The sequence below is a fragment of the Euprymna scolopes genome, chromosome 12, assembly GCF_053919585.1.
Source record: "Euprymna scolopes isolate OS-2025 chromosome 12, ASM5391958v1, whole genome shotgun sequence".
Classification (NCBI taxonomy): domain Eukaryota; kingdom Metazoa; phylum Mollusca; class Cephalopoda; order Sepiida; family Sepiolidae; genus Euprymna; species Euprymna scolopes.
The window spans coordinates 153,798,321-153,826,026 of record NC_136493.1 but is presented as its reverse complement, the minus strand read 5'-3'; the positions used below and the strand labels follow the sequence as shown (position 1 = coordinate 153,826,026).

General features: G+C 32.4%; 1 protein-coding gene across 3 annotated transcripts in view; it reads right to left on the bottom strand.

Moving 5' to 3' along the window:
- LOC145291563 (uncharacterized) overlaps positions 1-27,706 on the bottom strand; it is a 238,230-nt gene that overhangs the window by 73,441 nt on the left and 137,083 nt on the right. For all 3 annotated transcript variants that reach the window (XM_080137626.1, XM_080137629.1, XM_080137628.1), the window contains exons 17-19: positions 18,334-18,429; positions 5,840-5,983; positions 632-745 (exon numbers count right to left, since the gene is read on the bottom strand). In XM_080137626.1, coding sequence (XP_079993752.1) covers positions 632-745; positions 5,840-5,983; positions 18,334-18,429 — 354 coding nt within the window. The remainder of the gene's footprint in view (positions 1-631; positions 746-5,839; positions 5,984-18,333; positions 18,430-27,706) is intronic.

The following is a 27,706-nucleotide window of genomic DNA, read 5'->3' as shown; positions in this document are numbered from 1 at the left end:
TCCCAGACAACTGCCAAATTTAAGTGACCTGAATATCAAGCATCATTTGTGTCGGTACAACTGCATTTAAAGTCAACGATGGAGTAAAGTTTGAATGAAACTTCTTAAGTCATTGATTTGCTTGAACAGTATTTTTTAACATCAGAAACAAATGCTTTATCAACACTTAAAATTCAGATGTTTTCATTGTTTTAAAAATTTAACTTTAATAACTGAAACATGATTGGGGCTTAAATTTTGACATATACCATATGTAGGTTAATACTTGATAAAAATTATATTTTTATTAATGACACCATCTATATGTCAGAACCTATTGAGTGATGAGTTAAATAAAACAAACACAACACTAGACTTCATGTTTTTCTTTCATATTTGAATTTGAGTGACTTTTCTTTGAAGATTCATTGAAACTTTTAGAGAATAAAAAAGAGAGGAGATATACAGTTGGTGAGAGGGAGAAAAGGAGAGATAGATAGATAAAGAGAGAGAGAGAGAGGTAGACAGTGAGATAAATAGAAAGGGAAATTGAGATACAAAAAGATAGTGAAAGAGAGTGTTAAGTAGATATAGAAGAAAGGGGAGAAATTGAGAGTGAGATAAACAAACATCTAGAAAAAGAAAAGCTTACGAGATTGAGAGTCACACATGAGCTGGTTATACCAACAGTGGCAATGTTTGCAATCATGCTTGAAGACGCATTTTCTTCCATTATCATAGAACATTGGACCTGTTGTGTTATGCACTACAAAAAAAACCAAAAAAACAAAAACATATATAAAATATTTGCCTGATACAGTTTCAAAACTTTTAAAGATATTTTTATTCAATTATGTATTTAAAGGCTGGCAAAAGAAACCAAGGTCGCATCACCAATCTGGAGGTCCTTGACCATGCAAAGTTCACCAGCATAAAGGCCACTATCATCAAGGCTCAATGTCAATAGGTTGAACACATGATTCGAATGGAGGTGTGTCGGATACTGAGACGTCTGATATACGGGGAGCTCCAGAATGGCAAAAGAAACCAAGGTCGACCAAAAATGTGGGATACGGACATGACCAAAGTCAATCTCTAATGCTATATCAAACCGAAAGACCTGGAGGGTTATGTCATGGACAGTTTAAAATGATGAGGCTCAGTTCATAGAGCTGCTGCCAATTTTGAAGAGGCTTGATGCCAGAAACTCACTGCTGCCAGAGACAGAGCAGCCTCAGCTGCGATAACAACAACTTGTAATGTCCCCATTGTTCAACACTAGGATGGGGCTGCAGAGCTACGTCTGTGTTCATAGATGAGATGCAAAATAAAAACGTCATCATTGGATTCGATGGACAACCACCATCTACAGGTATAACATTGGATGACTATAATTCTTTTTCAAACGTAAAGAAATTTAATCATTTCATTCAAGAAATACATTTAAACATATATTGTTGAAAAACAGAGAGTTTCTGTTTGATTTTTTTTTCCAATTTACGTATTAATCTTTTTTTTTTATCAAATGTTTGTATGTAGGATTCATATTTTACGTGTTGTTGCATTGTTTACGTTAACGATTTCTACTGAAACATCAGTCATCTTCAGGCGGTTGTTTGTCTGCTGGGTTTAAAATGGGGCTATTTATAGAAAACTACGTTTAGGGAGACATGGTTGGGTTTTTAAGGCATATCCAATTGAATGTATGTACAATATTTAAACAAGTGCATTAAAATTACAATATGATAATATTTACATTTTTTTTTTACATATATGCATACATATTATATATATATATATATATATAAGTAAAGTGATTTTACCCCTATTTCATCAACCAGTATAGTTTTCAAACCAAAGCTGCATATGCATATGTGGATTTGCTTTTGGAGCAATTTAGGTCTATCCTTGATGTGTGTATTCAGAAAATATACTTTTGTTTCATTTGCTTTCAATAATTGTTAGATTTGATCTAACTTGACATTGTCTCTCACGTTCAGATCTAATACCACAACCATCTATGTTCACTGTGAGGTCTTCTGAATAACACATTCTTTCTGATTCTCTTTTCTTTGATCTTGAGCATGTAGTACAATGGGAGAAGAGGTGGCTGGTTAGTTTTAATGCATCTAAAACCAAGCTTTACATCATCAATGCACTGATCCCTGTCTGCCATGAATTGAAATGAACGGCTCTCATCTTATGGAAGCTCCATGTTTTGACAAGCTTCTGGGCTTGACTTTTACTCATGATCTGAAATGAAAACATACATCAAATCCGTTGCCAATGCTGCTGGAAAAATGGGGGGATCCTTCTACCACTCGAGTAGATATCTCACTGCTGATGCAATTCTCTACTTAGATGGAGTACTGTTGCTGTCATTATTTCCTTTTGTTTGATTTTGCTGCTCTCTATTAGCCACTCTACCTTTTCACCCTAAATCTGGGTCAGCCCTTTACATACATTGTTTAATTGGCTGTTCTGCAAACTGCCTATTGCATTACAACTTGCATTTACAAGACAGTGATAGCGTTAATGAAGGGCACATATCATTTTATTATTCATATCAAATATTACCTCCAATTCAGCGTTTGTACATAGAATTACTTAAACTCTCAAATCCTAACCATCATATGGTTAAAGTTATGAAATAATACAAACGTTTAAATGCTTATGATTATTTATAAATTAAACATTTACAAAATAGTTATAGTGTAACACCAAAGAAAGGCAGCATCAGACCATTAGGGTCGATGTGACGCTTTTATTTAACGTTAATATTTTATCCCGGGCAATATCGGGTAATCGAAAGATAGATGTTAAGATTTTATTCCGGGCAACACCGGTTAACTAAAAGATAAATGTTAATATCTTGTGCCGGGCACTACCAGAGAACCTTGCTGGCTTCAATTCTGCCAAAGTATTTTTTTTTCTATTTTCTTTAAAGTGAAACAATAATAATGATCTAGTCAAAATGGACAGAATGATAATTTCAAAAACATACGTTTTGTTTTCAAGTCGAGCTGGTGACAAATTCCGATACAGTCATATCCAGTGCAAAAAGGGAAATATTTTTTTCCTTTGATAAAACTGAGGATAAGAGAAATGAATCCAAAATATTAATTGAACTCGAGTTCAGAATGTTGAACCCGAGGTCGATTTCGGTAAAACGATGGTGACAAATTCAAGGACACTGCATTTGTTGGCTTCACAAAATATATTTGTGACAAGATCAAAGCAAAGATAAATAATTTCTTTGGAGTTAAAATTTCACACACGCATTTGTCGGCTTCAAAGAATGTTTTTACGAATCAAATATTAAATGATTTGATGTGACTCTGATAAAACCATTTGAACCCAAAATGACCTTCCTAGTGTTTTCATTCTCAAGCCGAATCGCAGTTTTGAAATTTAGATCAAGAGATTTTTTTTGCCACCCGACAATTTTCAATAACATATTTTGTCGAGATGTTAACAGAATAATAAATGGTTCCTTTGATAATGACAAGTGTCACATCTAAGAGCAGAATTCACAAAGCATTTTTTTTTTCTGGACGCAGTTTTCTTACTCACGCGGTTATCGCGTATTACGCAGTTTCCGAATTATCCAATGAGAGAAAACTGGTTATTTTCCATCGGGCGTTTTTGGTTGATCGGTGAGGAGTTAGAATTATTCTTGGATTGTGGGAGGTGGCCAATTTTTGTCATCAGTCAAATTATCCAATGAGAGAGAATCAGACGATTTGGTTATTGAGCATTCTGATTGGTCGGGAAGGAATTGGTAATTGTCGCCCCGCCCAGTGCTCTACTATATAAGGACCAAGAAAGTCAGAATTAAAACAGATTCAGATTTAGAAGCAGAAGAGAGAGTCTTGGAACTCGGAGCAAAACAGAGCGAGTCCGAGAGTCAAGCCATCTCACCTCTTCTCTCTCTCTCCCCCCTCGCCTATTGCCCGATAACTAAAAAGGGTTAAGTTAATAGACTTGTGAATTCCAGCAAGTGGATGCCCCACTTAGAAGTTTAAATGCTTGCTTACAAATTCATACTCCAAACTGTACATATGTTTGTATATATTGCTTTTTTTTCTTTTAATACATTCTATATAACCTAATCTCCGGAGTCTTTGTTATTCAAAATTCTTTGATGTGCTGATGTTTTCATTATTATTTTTTTTACTTGTGAAACTGCTTCCGTCAACGAGCACCCGGTATCTCCGAAGATCCGGCCTTGTGGACATTGCAGCAAAGACGATTCCACCAACGCACTGAAGAAGGGCTTACTGGGTGACGCGACGTACCGGCTCGGTTGCATAATAGAAGAAAAAAGAACTGGTGAATTACAGGTCAAGTGAACCTCTGCCTAATAAATATGTGACAATTAGCTGCGATGAATGGATGTGTGCATAAAAAAATCTGATTGGCTAACTAGCAAAGTTAGCATCACATGAATATATTAAAAACATAGGGCAACATCAATTCCATACAATAGCCTGACAAATCATCATGAAGATGAAGTGTGGAAAGTTCAGTGTAGCTTAATTGCCATATATATTTTCAAAACTTACTACCTAGCTTTATTCATGTATTGAGCATTGTTAAAATAAATACTGAAAATACATACATAGAATAATAATAATAATATATATATATATATATATATAACAAATAAATGACAAAAGTCTATATTCCAAATTTCATGATGTTGACCATCTTACAATTTATTCCTTTAATTCCGTTGACACCTATTCTTGACAGTAACTGTTTCATAGTGCAAAATCATTTATTTAATTATTATATCAATCAATGAATTTATTTTGCCCTTAACTCATCAGAGGAAGTAGCAACTATCAATCCATCAAAAGAAAATAATATGCATTTGGACATAAATACAAAGTCTGAAAATTGGAAAAGAAGTGTAAATTACATTATGCCATTTTGAACTTAGAAATAAAGTCACTAACATTTAAATATTCCTATTAATAAATTTTATTAATTTTGATATACATAATTAAAAATACTCTATTTAATATTTAATTTATTATTTATAATTAATCTATTTATATTTATGTAGATAATATTAATAATTATAATATATCTACCATATGTCTATATATTTATCAAATTTTTATATGAAACTATTACAAAAAATATATAATTCGCTTTTAAGTTTAAAAGAGTTATTTCCTTTTATTGAAGCCTAGTATCTATTACACGATTTATTATTATTATTTTTTATCCTTTTATTCATAAATAATATTTATATAGTTTTAATGTTATATTATTTGTTTGTCAATTCAATTTGTACGATAAATAAATCGACAGAAAAATTTGCACCCTCCTTCTAAGGATGACACAGGACCAGGGACATGACATTCGACTGTGAAACTGAATAAATTTCCAATTGTTCATAAAAATGAAACTTATGCACGAGAAAGCTTTTGTTTCAGGTGAACCGACATGATCAAGACATGCGGAGATGAGATAAAAGGTCTGCTTCATTTTTATAAACCCCTTAAAAGGGCTGATGTATCATAAAATGAACACTGACACAATATACAACATATATATCTATTGAAATGACAAAATAATTACATAAATCTAATAAGTTTTTCAACCTTTAAAACTATACATAACAAAAATAAAAACTTTTACTTCTAATTCCTTTGTTAGAAAACTCCCTTGTCTGCACGTCAATCAATCTCTCGTAATCACTGCACTAGCTTGCTTACAAGAGTTTTGCTCATCCTAATATTATTGCAGGGATCGTCAGTTGTTTACCATGAAAAACTTATTTGGGGATTTCTATATGGATATGTGTGTGTGTGTGAATAAAGATATCTAAAGAGAAAGAAGAACTTACGGAGGTCAGTGATTGAACACGGAATGATTTTGGTACAGTTGATACGACCATTAAAAAGGCAGCTGCATTTTTTGCAACCAATTCTGAACTCCTGCATGGAGTTGTATGTTTCACCATTGTAGTTGCAAGTGTTTATGGGCAATGCTGTAAAGCAAAGATAAATAATTTCATATGATGCTAATCATAAGTGTCTTTCAAATAATAGCTGAGTTGAAATTTAAAAAAAATGATGCCTTTCTTTAAACGTTTATCAGTACATTTAAAATGACATCAAATGACAGCAACCATTTTTTACACAGATTTAAGAAATATTCGTCAAATAATCAAGATAATAACGAAAACAATGAAACAAATATAAAAATAAAAAATGTTAAACAAAAAACATCAAATAATCAAAATAACAATGAAAACAATGAAACACATATAATCAGACAGCAATACATAAATTGATTGATATAAATCTATCAACATATAAAAGAGAAAGTTTGTCTTTTTTTAAAAATTTTCTGATCATTTCTTCAAGCTGGGGATGGGACATTTCACTGGACGCCAAACTTTCACCCACCATCGCATACATTTGAACTGAGAGGTCTTTTTAAGATTCTAACCATCCCTTTATGTGCAATCGCTTAAATCTCCCTTGCACTTGGTTCACCGAGTATATTTACCAGGTAGTTTTTTGAATTTTTCATTAGTCCAGTTGCTTCTATAATTACTGGAATGATGGAAAGTTTCTTAAGATTTCATTTCCTTTTCATGTTGTGCATAAAAGACCTCAGTATTTTGTGATTCCATTCAGCTCTTTTTAACCCAACATCACTGGGAACACTAATACAGGGTGACTCCGCCCCCCCCCCAAAAAAAAAAACGGGCCCCAACTCTAAGTATAATCAAAATAACAATGAAAACAATGAGATACATATAAACAGATCGATTGATAAAAATCTATCAATATATTAGGTCATCCCAAAAGTTTGTAAACACTTGCAAAAAATTGAATTTTTACTCGCCAAGTAAAAAAAATTAATCTCAAAATAAAGACCATCATTTTGCAAGACTTTCTGCCATCGATCTGCAAGCTTTCTGATCTGGTCAAAGTGCCATTCATTTGGCTTCGAATTCAAAAATTCTTGATCTGCTTCCTTGATTTCATCAAATTAATTCGATAGGTAGCTCTTCAGAAAGTGCTGCACTGAGCGGAAAAAGTCATAATCTGAAGGAATAAAATCAGGACTGTAGATTGGATGTGGCAGAACTTCAACGCCATCCATCTCTTCAAACTTGTCTTTGATCTTCCTGGCAGTGTATGGCTTGGCATTGTCCTGTTACATCAAAGTGCGCTTTCGGTTGATCAGAACTGGGTACTTTTGCATCAACTTTTTGTAGATCCACTCCAGTTGCTTACAGTAAAGTTCAGTATTAATGGCACGACCATTAAAAACCAACACAAATCTTTTCTGCGGCTTTCCTGGTTGAAGATCTCGCTTCCTGCAGTAATGAATCAAAATTCAACTTTATTAATTGTCACCTGGAATAGAAAGATGAAGATCACTATAACAAAGTAAAAACAACTAAAAATTGCATAAAAATTAAATTTTTCACAAATGTTTACGAACTTCTAATATAAAAAATGTTTACGAACTTCTAATATAAAAAAGAGAATATTTATTGCAGACTATTATACCCATCTTTCTTGTTTTTTTACAATGTTTCGGCCAACTATTCCTCTGGCCTTCATCAGGTGGTAACCACGATGGGATAAGAACTCCGAATCTCCTAACTCTACGGTTCCAGGTGAGAATTGTGTGATGATAGCGGTTTCAATCCTACCCAAAGCCAACCAGAGGCTTACTTGGCTAAAATGTGGTGAGACAACAACAACTATGGATGGCAGTAATTGCTGAGAATGCAGTTAGGAGTTCCTATCCCGTTGTCGTTACCACCTGACAAAGGCTAGAGGAATAGTTGGCCGAAACGTCATGAAACAACTAAGAAAGATGAGGATAATAGTCCGCAATAAATAAATTAATTAATAATACTCATCTTAATAATGAATTCCAATTAAATAATATAAAAATGAATATGCTAACAAAAGATTTAAATTAGTGTCAATAAGGGTTGAATTTTTTAATTAATTTTATGACACCATTAAATTTCTATCTAGAGTTATTAATTAATTTTATGACACCATTAAATTTCTATCTAGAGTTACATGTGTCTAGTAATTATAGACATTTAAAAAACAACTTATTTAGATTTAAAAAAAAAAAAAAAACATGCTTATGTGAGTGTTTTAACTGCATTAAAATTAACCAGCCACATTTTTATGAGTGTTTATCGGTATAATTAAAAATGATATCAAATAACAGTAATATTTTTTAATTATACAGATTTTTTTAAGGAATGCTCATCAGAAAAAAATATGTCTAATATTTTGTTGGAAACTATCTCATTCCCTATCACAGACAGTTACGTTTCTGACCCGTTTCCCAGATCAGCAAGATCAATACACCTCACTTCTAGATCTATTTCTGACCACAGTTACTGATAATTAACGAATGCCCATAGCCAACTTGGAAATGCTGATCATGCTGCAAATATAACCATCTCAGAGACTATTTTATCAGGGATGTAATTTATGAATATCAGTAATATTAAAGGTCTATTTCTCTTCCCTGCAACCTCTTTCCCACAGAAGAGACGTAGCGAGCCTATCTTTGTTCTATCGTTATTTCCATGGCAAGTGCTCGTCTGAGCTCCATTCTCTGGTCCCCCCTCGCCAATCTTTTTCAAAAAACACCCGACTAGCTGAAACCACCGTCAATAATTTTCCCCACTCCTTATCTGTGCCTAAATCAAAACGTAGATTCCATGAACAAAGCTTCTTTCTTAGAACTGCACGCCTGTGGAACTCTGTTCCGCCTGCCTATTTCCCTTCCGACTTCAACCTGGATGTCTTCAAGTCCAACATAAACAAATTCCTGACAAACCGCCCCCTTAAGTAATGACACTTTATCAATTCTCAAATACTATTACTACACTCTCCCATTGATTACTGTACACACAATAACCCTTATCCCTGAGTGGCCCTTGGGCCTTGATAAGTGGTGAACTCCATGTAAAAAAAAAAAAAAAATCAACCCATGAGATACACCTACATTTATATCATATTGTTTATATGTACGTCTATCGAGGACAACCTGGATTCTTCTCTTATTTAAGAAGGATTTAATTATGTTAAGTATTCGTCCAGTAATACCATAGAATCTGATCTTCATAAGAAGACCCTTGTGTCATCATACCCTATCAAAAGCCTTAGATATATCTAGAGTTACTGCCCTCCCCTTCTCTCCCTTGCCTTATCTAGTGCATGGCATATACTTTCAGAGATTATAGTTAGGATATCTGCAGTAGATTAGGGGTCGATCCTGGGATATTTATTATTCCTGGTATTCATAAATGACCTCCCTCATAAAATAGTCTCTGAGATGGGTATATTTGCTGATGACATCATGCTCTATAACAGGCATGAGGGAAAAATGAATGAACACATATCCAAGGCAATGGCAGAAACACTAGAGGAAGACCTCCAATCTTTGGTGGAATGGGGTCAAAAATGGATGGTAATGTTCAATGCTGCCAAGACTAAGCTCGTTTTCTGTAATAATTACAAGAAACCTTTTCAACCACAAATGACTATGGTTAATGATACATTACTTGAAAGTACTCCGTTCAAACTCCTCGGCTTAACGTTCATGGTGAACATGAGTTGGAACAGATACATCGAAGGCATTGCCATGGCTGCTGCAAGGAAGGTGGTCTCTCTCTACTGTGCTAGAAAGCTACTTACGTCTGAAAGTATCCTGTATAACTACAAGGTCACCATTTTCCCACGTATGGAGTATTGTTGTCACATTGTGGCTGGTGTATCTGCTACTAGTCTCTTGCTCCTGAACAGGGTTCAAAAGATAGTCACCAACTTAATAAATCCCGAACTGTCAGCTAGGTTTCAGCCTCTGTCCCATTGACTAAATACTGCATCCTTCTGCCTGTTTTACAAATATTTTAATGGTATATACTATGACAAACTACAAGCCCTTGTACCCTCCTTGATGTAAATCTCCTGACAAACCCAACAAGCAGCAAAATCCCACACAGTAGAGATCCCCAGATGCCAGAAAACCTTCTACTCTAATAGTTTCTTCCTCAGAACTGCTAGATATGGGAATTCCCTTCTGGGTTTCTGCTTTCCCAACTGTACTGACATGCAGAAGTTCAAGTATAATGTAAACAGACATCTTGCTGCTCAACTCCCTACATAGTATCTCTGCAATTATGTCTCAGATAGTAACCACTTACACCACAGTGGCATTGTGCCTTTTTTGTGGCAAAAAACAATAAAAAATCAATACAGCAAACAATCAATACATAAAAAAATTAAAACACCAAACTATTATTAAATATATAATCAATACATTAAATAATCAATAATAAAACAATCAGTAATCAAACAATCAATCAAGTAATCAATATATCGAAAAATAAATACATTAAACTATAAATACATCAAATAATCAATACACATAATATCAATATATTAAATAATCAATTATCAAAAAAACACTAAGTTAAACAATCATATAATCAAATAATAAATACATCAATAATCAATATATGAAATAATCAATATATGAAACAATCAATATATAAATTAATCAATACATGACATAATCAATACATCAAATAATCAATACACATAATATCAATATATTAAATAATCAATTATCAAAAAAACACTAAGTTAAACAATCATATAATCAAATAATAAATACATCAATAATCAATATATGAAATAATCAATATATGAAACAATCAATATATAAATTAATCAATACATGACATAATCAATACATCAAATAATCAATACATGAATTAATCAATACATAAAATAATCAATATATAAATTAATCAATACATGAATTAATCAATACATCAAAAAGTCAATACATCAAACAAGCAATACATCAAATAATCAATACATCAAACAATCATTACACCTAACAATCAATACATGAAATAATCAATACATCAAACAACCAATATATGAAATAATCAATACATCAACCAACCAATATATGAAATAATCAATACATCAAACAATCAATATATGAAATAATCAATACATCAAACAATCAATATATGAAATAATCAATACATCAAACAATCAATACATGAAATAATCAATACATCAAATAACCAATATATGAAATAATCAATACATCAAACAATCAATATATGAAATAATCAATACATCAAACAATCAATATATGAAATAATCAATACATCAAACAATCAATATATGAAATAATCAATACATCAAACAATCAATATATGAAATAATCAATACATCAAACAATCAATATATGAAATAATCAATACATCAAACAATCAATACATGAAATAATCAATACATCAAATAATCAATATATGAAATAATCAATACATCAAACAATCAATACATGAAATAATCAATACATCAAATAATCAATATATGAAATAATCAATACATCAACCAACCAATTTATGAAATAATCAATACATCAAACAATCAATATATGAAATAATCAATACATCAAAAAATACATATATGAAATAATCAATACATAAATAAATCAATGCATGAAATAATCAATGCATCAAACAATCAATATATGAAAAAAATCAATGCATCAAATAATCAATAAATCAAAAAGTCATTACATAAAACAATGAGTACATCAAACAATCAATACATCAAATAATCGATACATCAAAAAATCAATACATCAAATAATCAATACATCAAACAATCAATACATTAATAAATCAATACCTCAAACAACCAATACATCAAACAATCAATATATGAAATAATCAATACATCAAACAATCAATACATCAATAAATCAATACATCAAACAATCAATACATCAAACAATCAATATATGAAATAATCAATACATCAAACAATCAATACATCAATAAATCAATACATCAAACAATCAATACATCAATAAATCAATACCTCAAACAACCAATACATCAAACAATCAATATATGAAACAATCAATACATCAATAAATCAATACATCAAACAATATATGAAACAATCAATACATCAAACAATACATACATTAAATCAATACATCAAACAATCAATACATCAAACAATCAATACATCAAATAATCAATACATCAAACTATCAATACATCAAACATTCAATACATAAATTAATCAATGCATCAAACAATCAATATATGAAAAAATCAATACATCAAATAATCAAAAAATCCAACAATCAATACATCAAATAATGAATACATAAACAATCAATACATCAAACAATCAATACATCAATAAATCAATACATCAAATAACCAATACATCAAACAATCAATACATCAAACATTCAATACATCAAATAGTCAATGCATCAAACAATCAATATATGAAAAAATCAATACATCAAATAATCAATAAATCAAACAATCATTACATAAAACAATGAATACATCAAACAATCAATACACCAAACAATCAATACACCAATAAATCAATACATCAAACAATCATTATATGAAAATAATCAATACATCAAATAATCATTACATCAAATAATCAATACATCAAACAATCAATACATCAATAAATCAATACATCAAACAATCAATATATGAAACTAATCAATACATCAAACAATCAATATATGAAAATAATCAATACATCAAACAATCAATACATCAAATAATCAATACATCAAACAATCAATACATCAAACAATCAATACATCAATAAATCAATACATGAAACAATCAATATATGAAAATAATCAATACATCAAATAATCATTACATCAAATAATCAATACATCAAACAATACATCAATAAATCAATACATAAAACAATCAATATATGAAAACAATCAATACATCAAACAATCAATACACCAATAAATCAATACATCAAACAATCAATATATGAAAATAATCAATACATCAAACAATCAATATATGAAAATAATCAATACATCAAACAATCAATATATGAAAATAATCAATACATCAAACAATCAATACATCAATAAATCAATGCATCAAACAATCAATATATGAAAATAATCAATACATGAAACAATCAATATATGAAAATAATCAATACATGAAACATACAATACATTAAATAATCAATAAATCAAACAATCAATATATGAAAATAATCAATACATCAAACAATCAATACATCAATAAATCAATACATCAAACAATCAATATATGAAAATAATCAATACATCAAACAATCAATATATGAAAATAATCAATACATGAAACATACAATACATTAAATAATCAATAAATCAAACAATCAATATATGAAAATAATCAATACATCAAACAATCAATATATGAAATAATCAATACATCAAAAAATCAATACATCAAAATAATCAATACATCAACCAACCAATATATGAAATAATCAATACATCAAACAATCAATACATGAAATAATCAATACACCTAACAATCAATATATGAAATAATCAATACATCAAACAATCAATATATGAAATAATCAATACATCAAAAAATCAATACATGAAATAATCAATACATCAAACAATCAATACATGAAATAATTAATACATCAACCAACCAATATATGAAATAATCAATACACCTAACAATCAATATATGAAATAATCAATACATCAAACAATCAATATATGAAATAATCAATACATCAAAAAATCAATACATGAAATAATCAATACATCAAACAATCAATATATGAAATAATCAATACACCTAACAATCAATATATGAAATAATCAATACACCTAACAATCAATATATGAAATAATCAATACACCTAACAATCAATATATGAAATAATCAATACATCAAACAATCAATATATGAAATAATCAATACATCAAAAAATCAATACATGAAATAATCAATACATCAAACAATTAATATATGAAATAATCAATACATCAACCAACCAATATATGAAAATAATCAATACATCAAACAATCAATATATGAAATAATCAATACATCAATAAATCAATACATTAAATAATCAATACATCAAACAATCAATACATGAAATAATCAATACATCAATCAATCAATATATGAAATAATCAACGCATCATATAATCAATATATGGAACAATCAATACATCAAATAACCAATACATCAAACAATCAATACATCAAATAATCAATAAATCAAACAATCATTACATAAAACAATGAATACATCAAACAATCAATACATCAAATAATCAATAAATCAAACAATCAATATATGAAATAATCAATACATCAAACGATCAATATATGAAAATTATCAATACATCAAATAATCAATAAATAAAACAATCATTACATAAAATAATGAATACATCAAACAATCATTACATCAAAAAATTAATATATCAAAAATCAATGCCTCAATCAATCCATATATTAAAATCAATACATTAATCAAACAATACATCAAATAATCAATAAATCATTTATATTTAATTTTTTATATATTCATTTCATTTTTATATTTTGTCTATTTTATAATTTATTCATATCGTTTCAATTTTTATTTTATTTTATAATTATTTCATTTCTTTATTTTTTCTATTGCAAATTTTTTTGTTCATCATAACTTATCAAATAACTCCAGACAAATGTGAGAAGAATCTATTTGATATTACAGTTCTTAATTTTTTAGATGAGTTAAGATTGTGTTATTTGGATTCATCGGACTAATGTTCTCATCTTCAGTGTTATTTGCATAACGTTTCAGTCGCTGTAACCCTCAAACCTTTTTAGATGCATAAGTCGCCATATATATATATATATATATATATATATATATATATATATATATATATATATATATATATATGACTACTTCATTTAATCACATTTTATGCGTAAAGTATTTACTTCAATAGTGCTAAATACATAGGTAGAGCTAGGTAGTAAGTTATAAAAATATATATGACAATTAAGCTACACAGAATATTCCACGTTTCATCCATGCTAGGATTCTTCAGGTTATATATATATATATATATATATATATATATATATATATATATATATATATATATATATATATATATATATATAGTAATTTATAAAATATATATGGCGATTAAGCTACACTGAATATTCTGCGTTTCATCCAACTATAGGATTCGTCAGGCTTATGCGCGAATTCTGTGGTTGCTTCTTGTTTTTATATATGTTGAGGATTTATATATATATATATATATATATATATATATTTGTTTATTGTTATATAAACATGGTCACATCCCGCTGCTACAAATAGCCACTTGTTTCAATCAAACAACAGATATCATCAGGCAGCGACTTGACTATTCAAAAGTTCAATGAATAAACATTATTCATTGAACTTTTGAATAGTCAAGTCGCTGCCTGGTGATATCTGTTGTTTGATTGAAACAAGTGGCTATTTTTAGCAGCAGGATTTGACCATGTTTATATAACAATAAACAAATATTATCAGCTCTTTTTATTGAGCACTATCTAACAACCTCGTTGAATTCATTAGTCCATTACTTTTAAATAAAAAACCCCGAGTATATATATATATATATATATATATATATATATATATATATATATATATATATATATATATATATATATAGTCTAAAGAAGCTTTCAATAAGAAAAACAGCAAAAATAAAAATAAAGAATGCAGTTTAAATTCCCGGAAGAAAAAAAAATTTTTTTAACCTATCGCAGACTTAGCATCTACTTAATCCGACTTCTAAAAAGTTTATAATGACAAAAGAGAATTCATTTATATATGTATGTAAAAAAAAAAAGCAGTTACTAAAATTGTTAAAGAGAAACAGATTCAGCACTTGAATAAGCCGATTTCGTAAAAGTCTTCAATTTTAAAACAGAATTTAACTATATAAGGATGAAAAGAGAAAACCTTAACTAAAATTTTGTAAATAGAAAACGGGGATCATCATATATGTATATATATATATTGGTTTTTGATACCCATACGTAATTTAAAAGAACCTTTTTCCTTCTATTTTATTTTGGCTTAGATCGTCTGACGAGATCGGCAGCATAATTTATTGTCCTATCTATTGAAACAACTTGTAATGACTTAAGTAAAAATTTCTGATGTTGAAATAATAAAAATATATTTATACATAATCCTGAAACTAAAATTAACATCTTGAATCTTTTCTGTATTAATAAATGGTTTTGTTTTGTAAATGCGAAATAACTCAATGGCAAATTATAGACACATTTAAATTTTATTCAATAACATATTCATTCAAAACACAGATTTATTTTATTTTATTTTTTACAAAGGAGTCATCACTCATCAAGGCTCGGAAGCCACTCGAGGATAAGGGTTAATAAGTGTACAGACGTCAATGAGAAACAGTCGTAGTAATCATTAGTAGTAGAAATTTGGTAAATTGGATTACTTAAGGGGATGGTGCATCAAGAATTTGTTTATGTTGGACTTGAAAACGACCATATTGTAGTCAGTTGGAAAGCAGGAAAATGGAGCAGAGTTCCACAGGCATGCAGTTTTAAGAAAGAAGCTTTGTTCATGGAATCTACGTTTAGGTTTAGACACAGATAAAGAATGGGAGAAATTATTGATAGTGGTTTCAGCTAGACGAGTGTTTTTTGTGAAATTCAGGCCTAGGGAACAATAGATTAGAGCTCAGACATGCACTTACAGTGAAAACAGTGATAAAGACGAAACAGGCTTGTGAAGTCTCTTCAGTTGGAAAGAAGTTGTAAGTAAGAGAAAAAGCATCCCCCACTAGACTACGAAGTCTATTTTGAACTCTGTCAAGGCAAGATAAACTGCTTCTAGTTGCTCCTGTCTAGATGTGGTAACAGTATTCCATCCTTAGACGTACTTGGCTCTTATATAGGTAGAGAATTGCATCAGCAGTAAGATATCTACTAGAGCAGTAGAAAGATTCCACCATTTTTCCAGCAGCCTTGGCAACAGATTTGATGAACGTGTTCCATTTCAGATCAGGAGTAAAAGTCGGACCTAGAAGCTTGTCAAAACATCAAGATGAGAGCCATTCATTTCAACTGATGCCAAGCGGGGATCAGAGCGTTGATGATGTAAAGATAGAAGCTTGGTTTTAGATGCATTAAAATTAATCAGCTACCTCTTTCTCCATTGCACCACGTGCTCAAGATCAGAGGAGAGAGAATCAGAGAGAACTTGGTCGCTTATTTTTCTATGACATTTGAAATTGAGTTGTGTCTCAATTAAAAATTCCTCAAAGCTCTATCTGAGAGCTCATTGTTCAAACTCCTCGGCTTAAACTACAAAGGAAACATAAATTCGAACAAATACATTGAAGACATTGCCAAGGCTACTGCAAAGAAGGTGGGCTCCCTCTGCTTTACTAAAAAATTACTTACACCTGCCAGTATAGGTCCCACATTATCAACCAAACTCCAACCCCTGTCCCATCGCCGCAATGTTGCATCTCTGTGCCTGTTTTACAAATATTTTAATGGAATGTGCTCTGATGAACTCGTTGCACTTGTGCCCCTCCATATCTAAGGCAAGAACTGAAACCTTAGAGAATGACCTTCAGTCTATAAGTGAAATGGGGACGTAAATATATTTAATGCTGCTAAGACTAAGCTTCTTTCCTTTAACAATTACAAGAACCCTTCTCAACCTCTGAATGACATGACTAATAATATGTTATCTACGTTTATTCTCGGCTTAACATTCACAGACAACATGACTTGGAACAAATACATTGAAGGCACTGCCAAGGTTGCTGCAAAGGTGGGATTCCTCTATGGTGCTAGAAAACGAATCACAGTATACTGTTTCTCTAATGCATGGAATATCTAGGCTGGTGCATCTACCATTTGTCTCTCCCGCTTGAACAGAGTCCAAAAAAGAATCTCCAATCTAATTTATCAACCAAACTCCATTCTTGTGCCTCCTAGCACTTGTATCCTTTCAACATAAATAACCCAAACTCGATAAGCAGTAAAATCACAACCCTTGTAGAGGTCGCTAAATGTCAGAAAGTCTTCTACTCTAAAAGTTTCTTCCTTCGAATTGCTAGACATTGGAATTCCTTCCTTGTTTCCTGCTTCCCTGACTGTACTGAAGTGCAGAATTTTAAATGTAATGCAAACAGACATCTCGCTGCTCAACTCCCTACATTATGTCCAAGTGGCAACATTCCTTGTTTGGGATGAATTAGAGAAGAAATAAAAGCTTTAACAAGAGATGAAGACGATTTGTGAAAGATAGAGAGACATGGGTGATTGACATAATCATAGATAAGGTGATTATTATAGAGATAGTGAGATATATATATATATATATATATATATATATATAAGTAGAGAAAATATAGAGTAGAGAAAAAGAGAGCGCTTACAATCTGTAATTTTTGAACAGTCAACCTGGTAATTCAAACAACGGCACTGTCTTCTGCAGTCACAATTGTAAGGTAATTTTCGGTATTGCCTGCCAACTGTAAAACAAAAACACTTTGATCTGATGCTAATTCACAAAACATCTTTTTCAAACACATATTTATTTATAAGACATCAATGCACTTGGCTTAAAGCATTGTTTAGTGTTTATATGTAATGGTTAAAAAGCAATACAATTCAAAAATGTAATGGATCGACACAAATGAAAACATAGAACGGTGGAATGAATAATGCAGATTCACCTTTTTATTAGTTACTAGCAGGCCACCCGGCATTGCCCGGTCGTAAAATACGCTTAAATATGATATTTTGATTAATGCAGATTTCATATTTATTATTATATATATATACTAGCAGTTCAGCCCGGCTTTGCTCGGGCCCTATGTATTGTTCATAACTTTATGTGCATATATATATATATATATATATATATATATAACTACTTTACTCACATAAAATTAATATACAAAAGTATAAATTTATGCGTAAACTTTAAGTATTTACTTCAAAAGTGCTCAATACATAGGTAGAGCTAGTTAGTAAGTTATAAAATATATATGACAATTAAGCTACACAGAATATTCCGTGTTTCCTCCACGCTAGGATTCGTCAGGTTATATATATATATATATATATATATATATATATATATATATATATATATATATATATATAGTCTAAAGAAGCTTTGAATAAAAAAAAGCAAAAATAAAAATAAAGAATGCTGTTCAAATTCCCGGAAGAAAAAAATATATTAACTTTAACCTATCGCAGACTTTGCACCTACTTAATCCGACTTCTAAAAAGTTTATAATGACAAAAGAGAATTCATTTATAGAACTTACTAACTAGCTCTAGGTAGAGCTAGTTAGTAAGTTATAAAATATATATGGCGATTAAGCTACACTGAATATTCTGCGTTTCATCCACTCTAGGACTCTTCAGGCTTATGCATATGCGCATAAGCCTGAAGAGTCCTAGAGTGGATGAAACGCGGAATATTCAGTGTAGCTTAATCACCATATATATATATATATATATATATATATATATATATATATATATATATATATATTAAACAGTTTGACTCATGTTCAGGTAACCTACATTTAAAATTTCAAATGTTTAGACCCAAAATTGGCGGAGGGTTTGGTAGAGTTTTCAAAGGTTAAATTGTTAAACTTTGACCCCTTGACAATCAAATTGTCTGGAAACCGATTAAAGAGATTTTCCCAAATCTCAATACCCTTTATGTCAAATCTCGAGTCTGTAGACTGAAAATTGACAGAGTAGTTTGGTAGGGAAATGTATACACACACACACACACAATTTCACTTTTATTTATTTATTTTTTTTTTACACAGTGATCACCAATTATCAAGGCCCGGAAGCCACTCAGGGATTAGGGTTATTGCAAGTACATTACGTTAGTGTGGAGATTTGATGAAGTGTTTACTTAAGGGGGCAGTTCATTAGGAATTTGTTAACGTTGGACTTGAAGACATCCAAGTTGTAGTCCGGTGGGAAGCAGGCAGACGGAACAGAGTTCCACAGGCGTGCAGTTCTAAGGAAGAAGCTTTGTTCATGGAATCTGCGTTTTGATTTAGGCACAGATATAGAGTGGGGGAAATTTTTCACTGTGGATTCAGCTAGACGGGTGTATTTCATGAAAGATTGGCAAGGGGGGACCAGAGATTGGAGTTCAGATGAGCACCTGCTATGGAAATACCGATAAAACAAGGATAGGCTCGCAACGTCTCTTCTGTGGGAGAGAAGTTGCAGGGTAGAGAAAAGGGCATCCCCCACTAAGCCACGAAGTCTATTTTGTACTCTGTCAAGGCAGGATAGGCTGTTTTTAGCAGCTTCTGCCCAGATATGGCAACAGTATTCCATCCTTGGACGTACTTGGCTTTTATATAGATAGAGAATTGCATCAGTAGTGAGATATCTTCTGGAGCGGTAGAAGGATCCCACCATCTTTCCAGCGACCTTGGTAACAGACTTGATGTACATGTTCCATTTCAGATCAGGAGTAAAGGTCAAACCCAGAAGATAGATTTTATAGATAGTAACCGTATCCAATGTCGTTGACAACGTGAGACTGCCGTGGGACCGGGAAAGACAAATGGTCTACATTACGATCCTGCCTGTGGCGAGAATGGTGATTTGGACGTCGCGTCTGCAGGGTGGCCGGGGGGTGTTGCCTTTTTCTGATCAGGATCTGATCGCTTTCTTTTAACACCAACTACAGGTGAGGATCAGATGTGATAGAAGAAGGCTGCATCGTGCAGCATTTGACAGAAGATGGATACATGTAGCAAGTGTGTGTGTACAAAAAGGAGCCACGTTTGAATACGTGTTCCCCGCCTAGGTGTGGAACGCGCAGTTCCGTCAAGCATAATCCATTTTCAGCCTCTTAGCTAGCCGAGTAAATGCTTCATCCCTCTCCAAGTAGGAAGCCTCTAAGATCCCCATCCCCTCCTATCTGCAATTTTTTCTTCTCACCCCTCACTCTAAATTTCACCCATCTTGGAGAGAAAGAAATCAATCACTAACTCCCCATCCCTCACCCACAAAATTTTCTTTTCTCCATTTCATCCTATCTATAGAGCATCCCCACTTAGAGACTAACCTGCAGGAGCTCAGATTCCTTTACAAACCAAGTGAAACAGACGGTCTATCAACTAGATGAGGTTGGGAGGGTCCTACTAACCACTCCCCCCCCCGCCCTCGACACAAATGAATTATCGTATCATCATTGTTATCTTTTTTGTTTTTACAAGGAAATAAAAAATGTTTTAAACAATTGAGTGCCAAGTAGGACATCCCCAAGTATGAAAGGGCGAATGCGGTATTATGGTGAAAGAAGATTCTAGCTAAGAGAAACTTTTGTTTAGTTCTAGAGTGACAAGGATGACCAACGACCCCCATCTGCCTACCCCCCTTTTGAATTGGCCTTGTGCCTAAGTTTTTTGTTCATGTTCTTTTTTTGCCTGAATAAAAGATTTAATATTTAAAAGTGTAGTATCTGTTCCGGCAGATACTGCAAGCAAAGATCATATGTGGTGGGGAAACCCCACATATAAGACCTTGGTCAATGTAAGGGCAACTTTTAGGGGAGCTGATTTTTAACCTACATTAAAAACGGCCTTGTGCCTAATTTGCTTTGGTGGGGAAGCAAATAAATACAATAAATAAATAGAAAAAAGGGGTTTTAATATGGATATCAATACACCCCCCCCCAATTTATAGGCGTATATATATATATATATATATATATATATATATATATATATATATATATATATATAATATAAAGCTGAACGTCTGTGTGTATGTGTGTGTGATCACGAATAGGCTCCTATATGGGTGACTATTTTTAAAAAACTGATTACATATAACAATAGAAGATGTATCGATGATCAGGAATGGGCATGTTTGATCTGGCAGAACGGTGGTTCATAAAAATTGTGGGGTCTGCATTCGCGCCTGGCCCCCAATGTATGGAAATAAAAAAATGAAAAAAAAAAAATGTTTACAAGTGTTTTTGATATAGATGTACATAAGAATACTTTGATAAGTATGTTTCAACTTAAATAGGGATGGTATGATATAATTGTAGGGTCTGCATTCGCGCCTGTATTCCATGGAAATATGGCACAAACTTTAACAAAGACATTTCATATCAATTTGCGTAAGTATACTTTGATAATTATGTTTCAGTTTGAAGAAATATGGTATAATAAAATTATTGGGTGTTCGTTCGCGCCTGAACTCCATACAATGTAAATATGTCACAAAGTTTAACAAGTTTTTTTAAAAGGGGTGAGGGTTCACAATAACACCTTAACTTTAATCTTGATTCACGTTAGCTTTTATTTATTTTTTTGAGTTATAAATTCACGTCCTTATTAAAGTGAAAGCCAAAAAAAAAAGTCGGAATTTTAGACAATTCTCGACACAAATTTTGCATAACTCAGTTTTTTTCCTTCTCCACTTGCACGTGGCACTCTTTCGAAAATAGATAAATAATAAAAAATAAGAACGTTACTTGTTATTGTGTCAAAAGAAGGAAAAAATCCTGCTCACGGGATTACGTGTCTTTTTAAAAACATTTACATAACCTTTTTATTTTTATTTATATATCTGTTTAAGCTTTTTTTGTAAGTGTACTAGAAGGAATTCAGTTGATTACAACCCTTTCTGCGTGTTCTTTACATACAATAGTACAACCCTGAATCCGACGGCGCAATACTACACCGTTCAATACTGTAAAACTGAAACGAAGCTGTTCTGCTTGAAAAGGGCACCATTTTCTTCTTATCCATATTTATATTGATTCTTTTCTTTAAAAAACTAAAGTAATTACGTGTTTACTTTTTTAATATCCCATTTTGCTGTTTCGGATTATTTTACTAAAGTAAGTAAAGCTTCATTATTATTCAAAACTGTTTTTGTTTCTTTGTTTTTCGATATTTCGTCGATATTATTTAGTAAGAGTGTTTAGCAGAAAAGCCAACAAACGACTACCCAAAAAAATAAATATACAAGAAATAAATGTTACCATAGTCAATAAAAGTTCAGTTCATGTTTTTTTTTGTTTTGAAATAGTTTTTAATGCTCTTTACTTGAAGTAATTTCAGTGAACCGAAATTAAAACGAAATTTCAGGTGATAACTACTTAAATGAATTTTTATATAAACTACACATGCCATAATCGAATATTCCTCAAGCACAAAATAACGGAAAACATTAAAATATGTTTATAAATATTCCTTACGTTGACAGAACTCTCTTAAATTGTTAACACAGAATGCTCAGGTGCCCCTCCTTTAAATTGAAAACTGGGCTCTCGATTTCAAAGTCGCTGCCATTTTAATTTTTTTTAAACCGGTTCGTGAATTAAAAAAAAATTTTACAAACTACTTAAAAATACAAACGAATGAAATTTTCTACCATAAAAGTAACTTTTATTGACAATGGTAACATTTATTTCTTGTATATTTATATTATTATATATATAACATTTTCTTTGTAAGGAAACATCATTTTGTTGGTCACTCTTGGCTACAAATGGAAACAAAGTTGATATAAAAAATATATTTTCGCGAAAATTATCTTTACTTTCATCATATTTCGCTTAGAGTAAAACTTTTGAGTATCAAAACCTATCTCTTTACAACCCCCCTCCTTTTCATAACCTATCATACTTTCATCAATCACAGTCCATTTCCTGTAGGCTGTTTTTGAACCCAGTCAACGATGGGTACTTCTGCTAATATATGTGTGTGTGTGTGTGTGTGTGTGTGTGTGTGTGTGTGTGTGTGTTTTGACTGTGGAAATTATTATATCATCTCATAATTTGAGAATTCTAATTTATAATATTTATTTTTCATACAAAACAGCACCTCCATGTTAAAATTCACATTAAAATTTCGATAAATAATTTTAACGTGCTGGAGGAGCTGTTTTGCATGGCAAATAAATATTTGGATCTTGGAATTTAACGATACTGTTATTTTTTTATTTTTTATTTTTTTACATTACTCGGACTTTCTTTACTGGTAAATATCTCCGGCAAGAAATTGTCTTGATTTCAAACTGCGTATTGCTTCTATATTTCTTTTCAGCCTAATTGCCCAGTTTTTTAATTTAATTTATGCCTGGCCAAGTAAATGTTGTAAAATCTAAATGTGACGACGTTCAAAATCTATTCAAAATATATAAGCAGAATATTGGTTTCTTTCCTTCTCTTTAAAAAAGAATAGAAAGTGACCTCTAGACGACCCCAAATGTAAAGTGAGCCCCCCCCCCACTCCAATGACCTGGGATAGAAAGGGTAGAATTCCTTAACGTCATTTGCACAGTGGCCGAAGAGAGCCACACACCTCGAAGATGTAATTTTAGCTAAGTACATTTTTTTCTTTGCACACTTTTTTTTATTTTATTTTATTTTATTTTATTTTATTTTATTTATTTATTTATTTTTAAGCCAAACAAATCTAACTCTCTTTTTTTTTCGTTTGTGCTCATATCATTCTATGTAATTTTATCTTATTTCTCACACATCTTGACCATTCTTGATTCACTTATTTTAAAACAATTTCCTGACAAATTTTTCTTTCTTTTTACCATGTCACATCGACGTAGTAATGGGGTGGAGGAATCCCTATTTAGATTAATTAGATGACAGAAGAACTTTATTTAAGTACAATACTTAATATTAACAGCCATGGTAAGGTGCAAAAAAAAAAAAAGTGCCGCCCAATTTAACTTTCACTATTCGTTACCTAAATATGCAGTATCTTAGCTGTGATACTAGAGCTATTCTTCCTGAGTGGATGCTATGCTCTGTGCGTGACCTTAATGTTTGCCTATAAATACAAAATACGAATTTCCGAATCGCCATGAACTAGTTCTTGTAACTGGAAAAAAACACCCAACTGCTAGCCACGAAATCCCAATATACATTTTACCTCCACAACGATTACCTCTGTCTAATCTGCATGCGCAAAAAAAAAAAAAAAAAAAAAAAACCTTACCTGCCACTCTAAATCCTAATGTAGATCTGTTTCTTGTAAATTAATAACCCTAGTCCCTTGAAGGCTTACAATCTGCTCCTTCCCACCAAACCGCCACTTAACTCCTACATTTCACTCCGTTTTGTACTGGAATCTTTAACTTCCAGCCCCTGACTCTCGCATGCTAACTGCTTAGTCATCACTAAACATCTATACAATTCTACCCTTTAGACATGCATTGGAGTTCATTCCTATTCCAGTTGGTATTTAACAGCCAAAGTATGTACTCCGAAGCAAAGCACATCGCACCGCATTACACAACTATGTCTCCTCTTAGATAGCTTTGCAACGAAACTGAACCAATGCTCCTTGCTATGCTAAATGTCCATAACTCTTACTTGAAAGCTGAAAACATCTTCTCTCAATAATAGAAACTCATATTGTACCTTCAGCTTTATTCTCACCTACTAAGACCAGCCCATATATCTATTTACCAAATTACACATGACTCAAAACTTACTGTTTTATCCGTACTATATTACACTCGCATCTCATGCCCTGCTGTCATCTAAAATATAGTTTGGGCACAACTCGTAGGTCAATTCTTAACACCTACTCACACTTTAATGTTATACTAGACCCAAGCTCACATGAATAAAAAAAAATAAAAAAAATAAATAATAAAAAATATATATATATAAAAGAAAAAGCCTCAAACCACATTATCTCCTCCTTACAATCATAGTTGCTTACACTGCATAAACTCTACTCAACCGCTTTATCCAGTAACAATGAAATAACAATGTCCCTAATCCACTTTGAGGAGTGTAACTATTTAGCAGATATATAACCTCTACAAACTAACCCAATAACATTAACTAACCACGCGGTGTCGCAGAAATATCTGGATTAGAACCCAGGCCCGGAGCAAACCCTCTCAGTGGTGACGGACCCAGTAGATCTTTCCAGATCATCCATCTAGGAGAAGGAAAACTCTGAAACTAAACCAAAGAGGAGGGAGGCCTCTTCAGTCTTGGATGACAACCTTCCTAGAGCTGGTGACTCAAACAAATTACCGGTTTGCAAACCTAAATTGCTTAAGGAGTAGATAGGTCCTGCCTATCGCCCAGCTTCCATACTCCTTCTTTGCCTATTAGTCAGGCGCAGAGATACTATGACAGTGATTCGACAGAAACACCCATTGGTAGATCTTGTTTCTTGTCTAGGGCAATGAACGCCGTTTCCCCACTCCCTACACACCCCACCCCTAAAGCTGGGCACTTAATGCTTGAGTACCATATATGCCTGAGCAATTAGATTGGGTTGACCTTCCTCTGATGAGTTGAGGGTATCGGATTGACACTTACTGGCTGCTGTTTCCGACTGGTAGTACAGGTGCCCTAACTCTTTGGTAGTACTTAGAGCGGCTGCTCCATCAACAGTTGTATAATATCGGGATGTTTGCAGTGCCATCGTGCGCATGGAAAGGGACCCTGCACTCATCCCCAGTGGGCTTTCCTGAGGCCACAGTCCTAGTTGATGGAGGGTCAGCTGATGGTCTACTTGTGATGCATGTGTGATATTCTGCATAACCTCCTGTTCGGCTTCCCCTAACCTAACTGAAACTCGTTAAAAAATATGATGACAGTACAATCATAAAATAAGCTTAAACCAGGCTTAGGGTCAAACAAATCCAACTTGCCTCCTCCCTTGAGGCTTGCATTCACAAATATCCGTGGGCTTAGAACTAATTTAGCTGATGTTGAAGCATTTCTCCTAACAAATACCCCGGATATCTTAGCACTAAGTGAGACTAACCTACACTCCTCCATCCCCTCTAACTACTTTAACATGCCTGGATATCTCCCACTCTGCCGTAAGGACTCTGACAAACATATGCACGGACTTGGAGTTTACATTCGTAATACCCTTCCCTTGACTAGAGAAACAAACCTAGAAACGGATGATCAAGCCTTTATGTGCTTTAGACTAATTATGCAACACAATATTAGCTACTTTTACTTTCTCTACCGCTCTCCCTCGACCCAAGACTGCACCATAATAAACAAAGTATCTGACAGCATAGACACAGCACTCTCCCTCGAAACTAGCGCCCATGTACATGTATTTGGTGACTTTAATGTCCATCACAAAAACTGGCTTGGATTCTCTACTTACACAGATGCAGTGGGCAGCGCAACTCATAGCTTCTCTGTATCTCACTCCCTATCGCAAATTGTTACTTTTCCAACCCGTTTCCCTGATCAGGAAGAACAACACGCATCACTATTAGATCTGTTTTTGACCACAGTTCCTGATGATTGTGTAACGAAAGCCGACAGCCCACTTGGGAACGCTGATCATGCAGTGATTATGGTTGAAATCACCCTAAACTCTAGACCCAAAACTGAAGAGCCAGTGCTTAAAACAACGAGATATTATAAAAAGGCTGACTGGGAAGCCATCAGAGATCTTATCAGAGACGCCCCATGGGGAAATATTTTTTCTCTTCCTGCTGAACAGTGTGCAACCGAGACCACTGATTGGTTCAAAACTGCAATCGAAGCACATGTTCCCATGCGGAAATTCTATAGCAAGCCCCACTCTCCCCAATGGTTTACTTCGACTTGCGCAACTGTCATTGCTAAAAGGCAGCATGCATTCCGCAGGTTTAACCGACATAAGTCCAGTTCAAACAGACAGAAGTACATAGAAGCTAGAAGTAACGTTAAGAAAGAAATAGCGACAGCTAAGAGGGAATTTACGGAAACCACTAAAAAGCGCATCGAAGCAC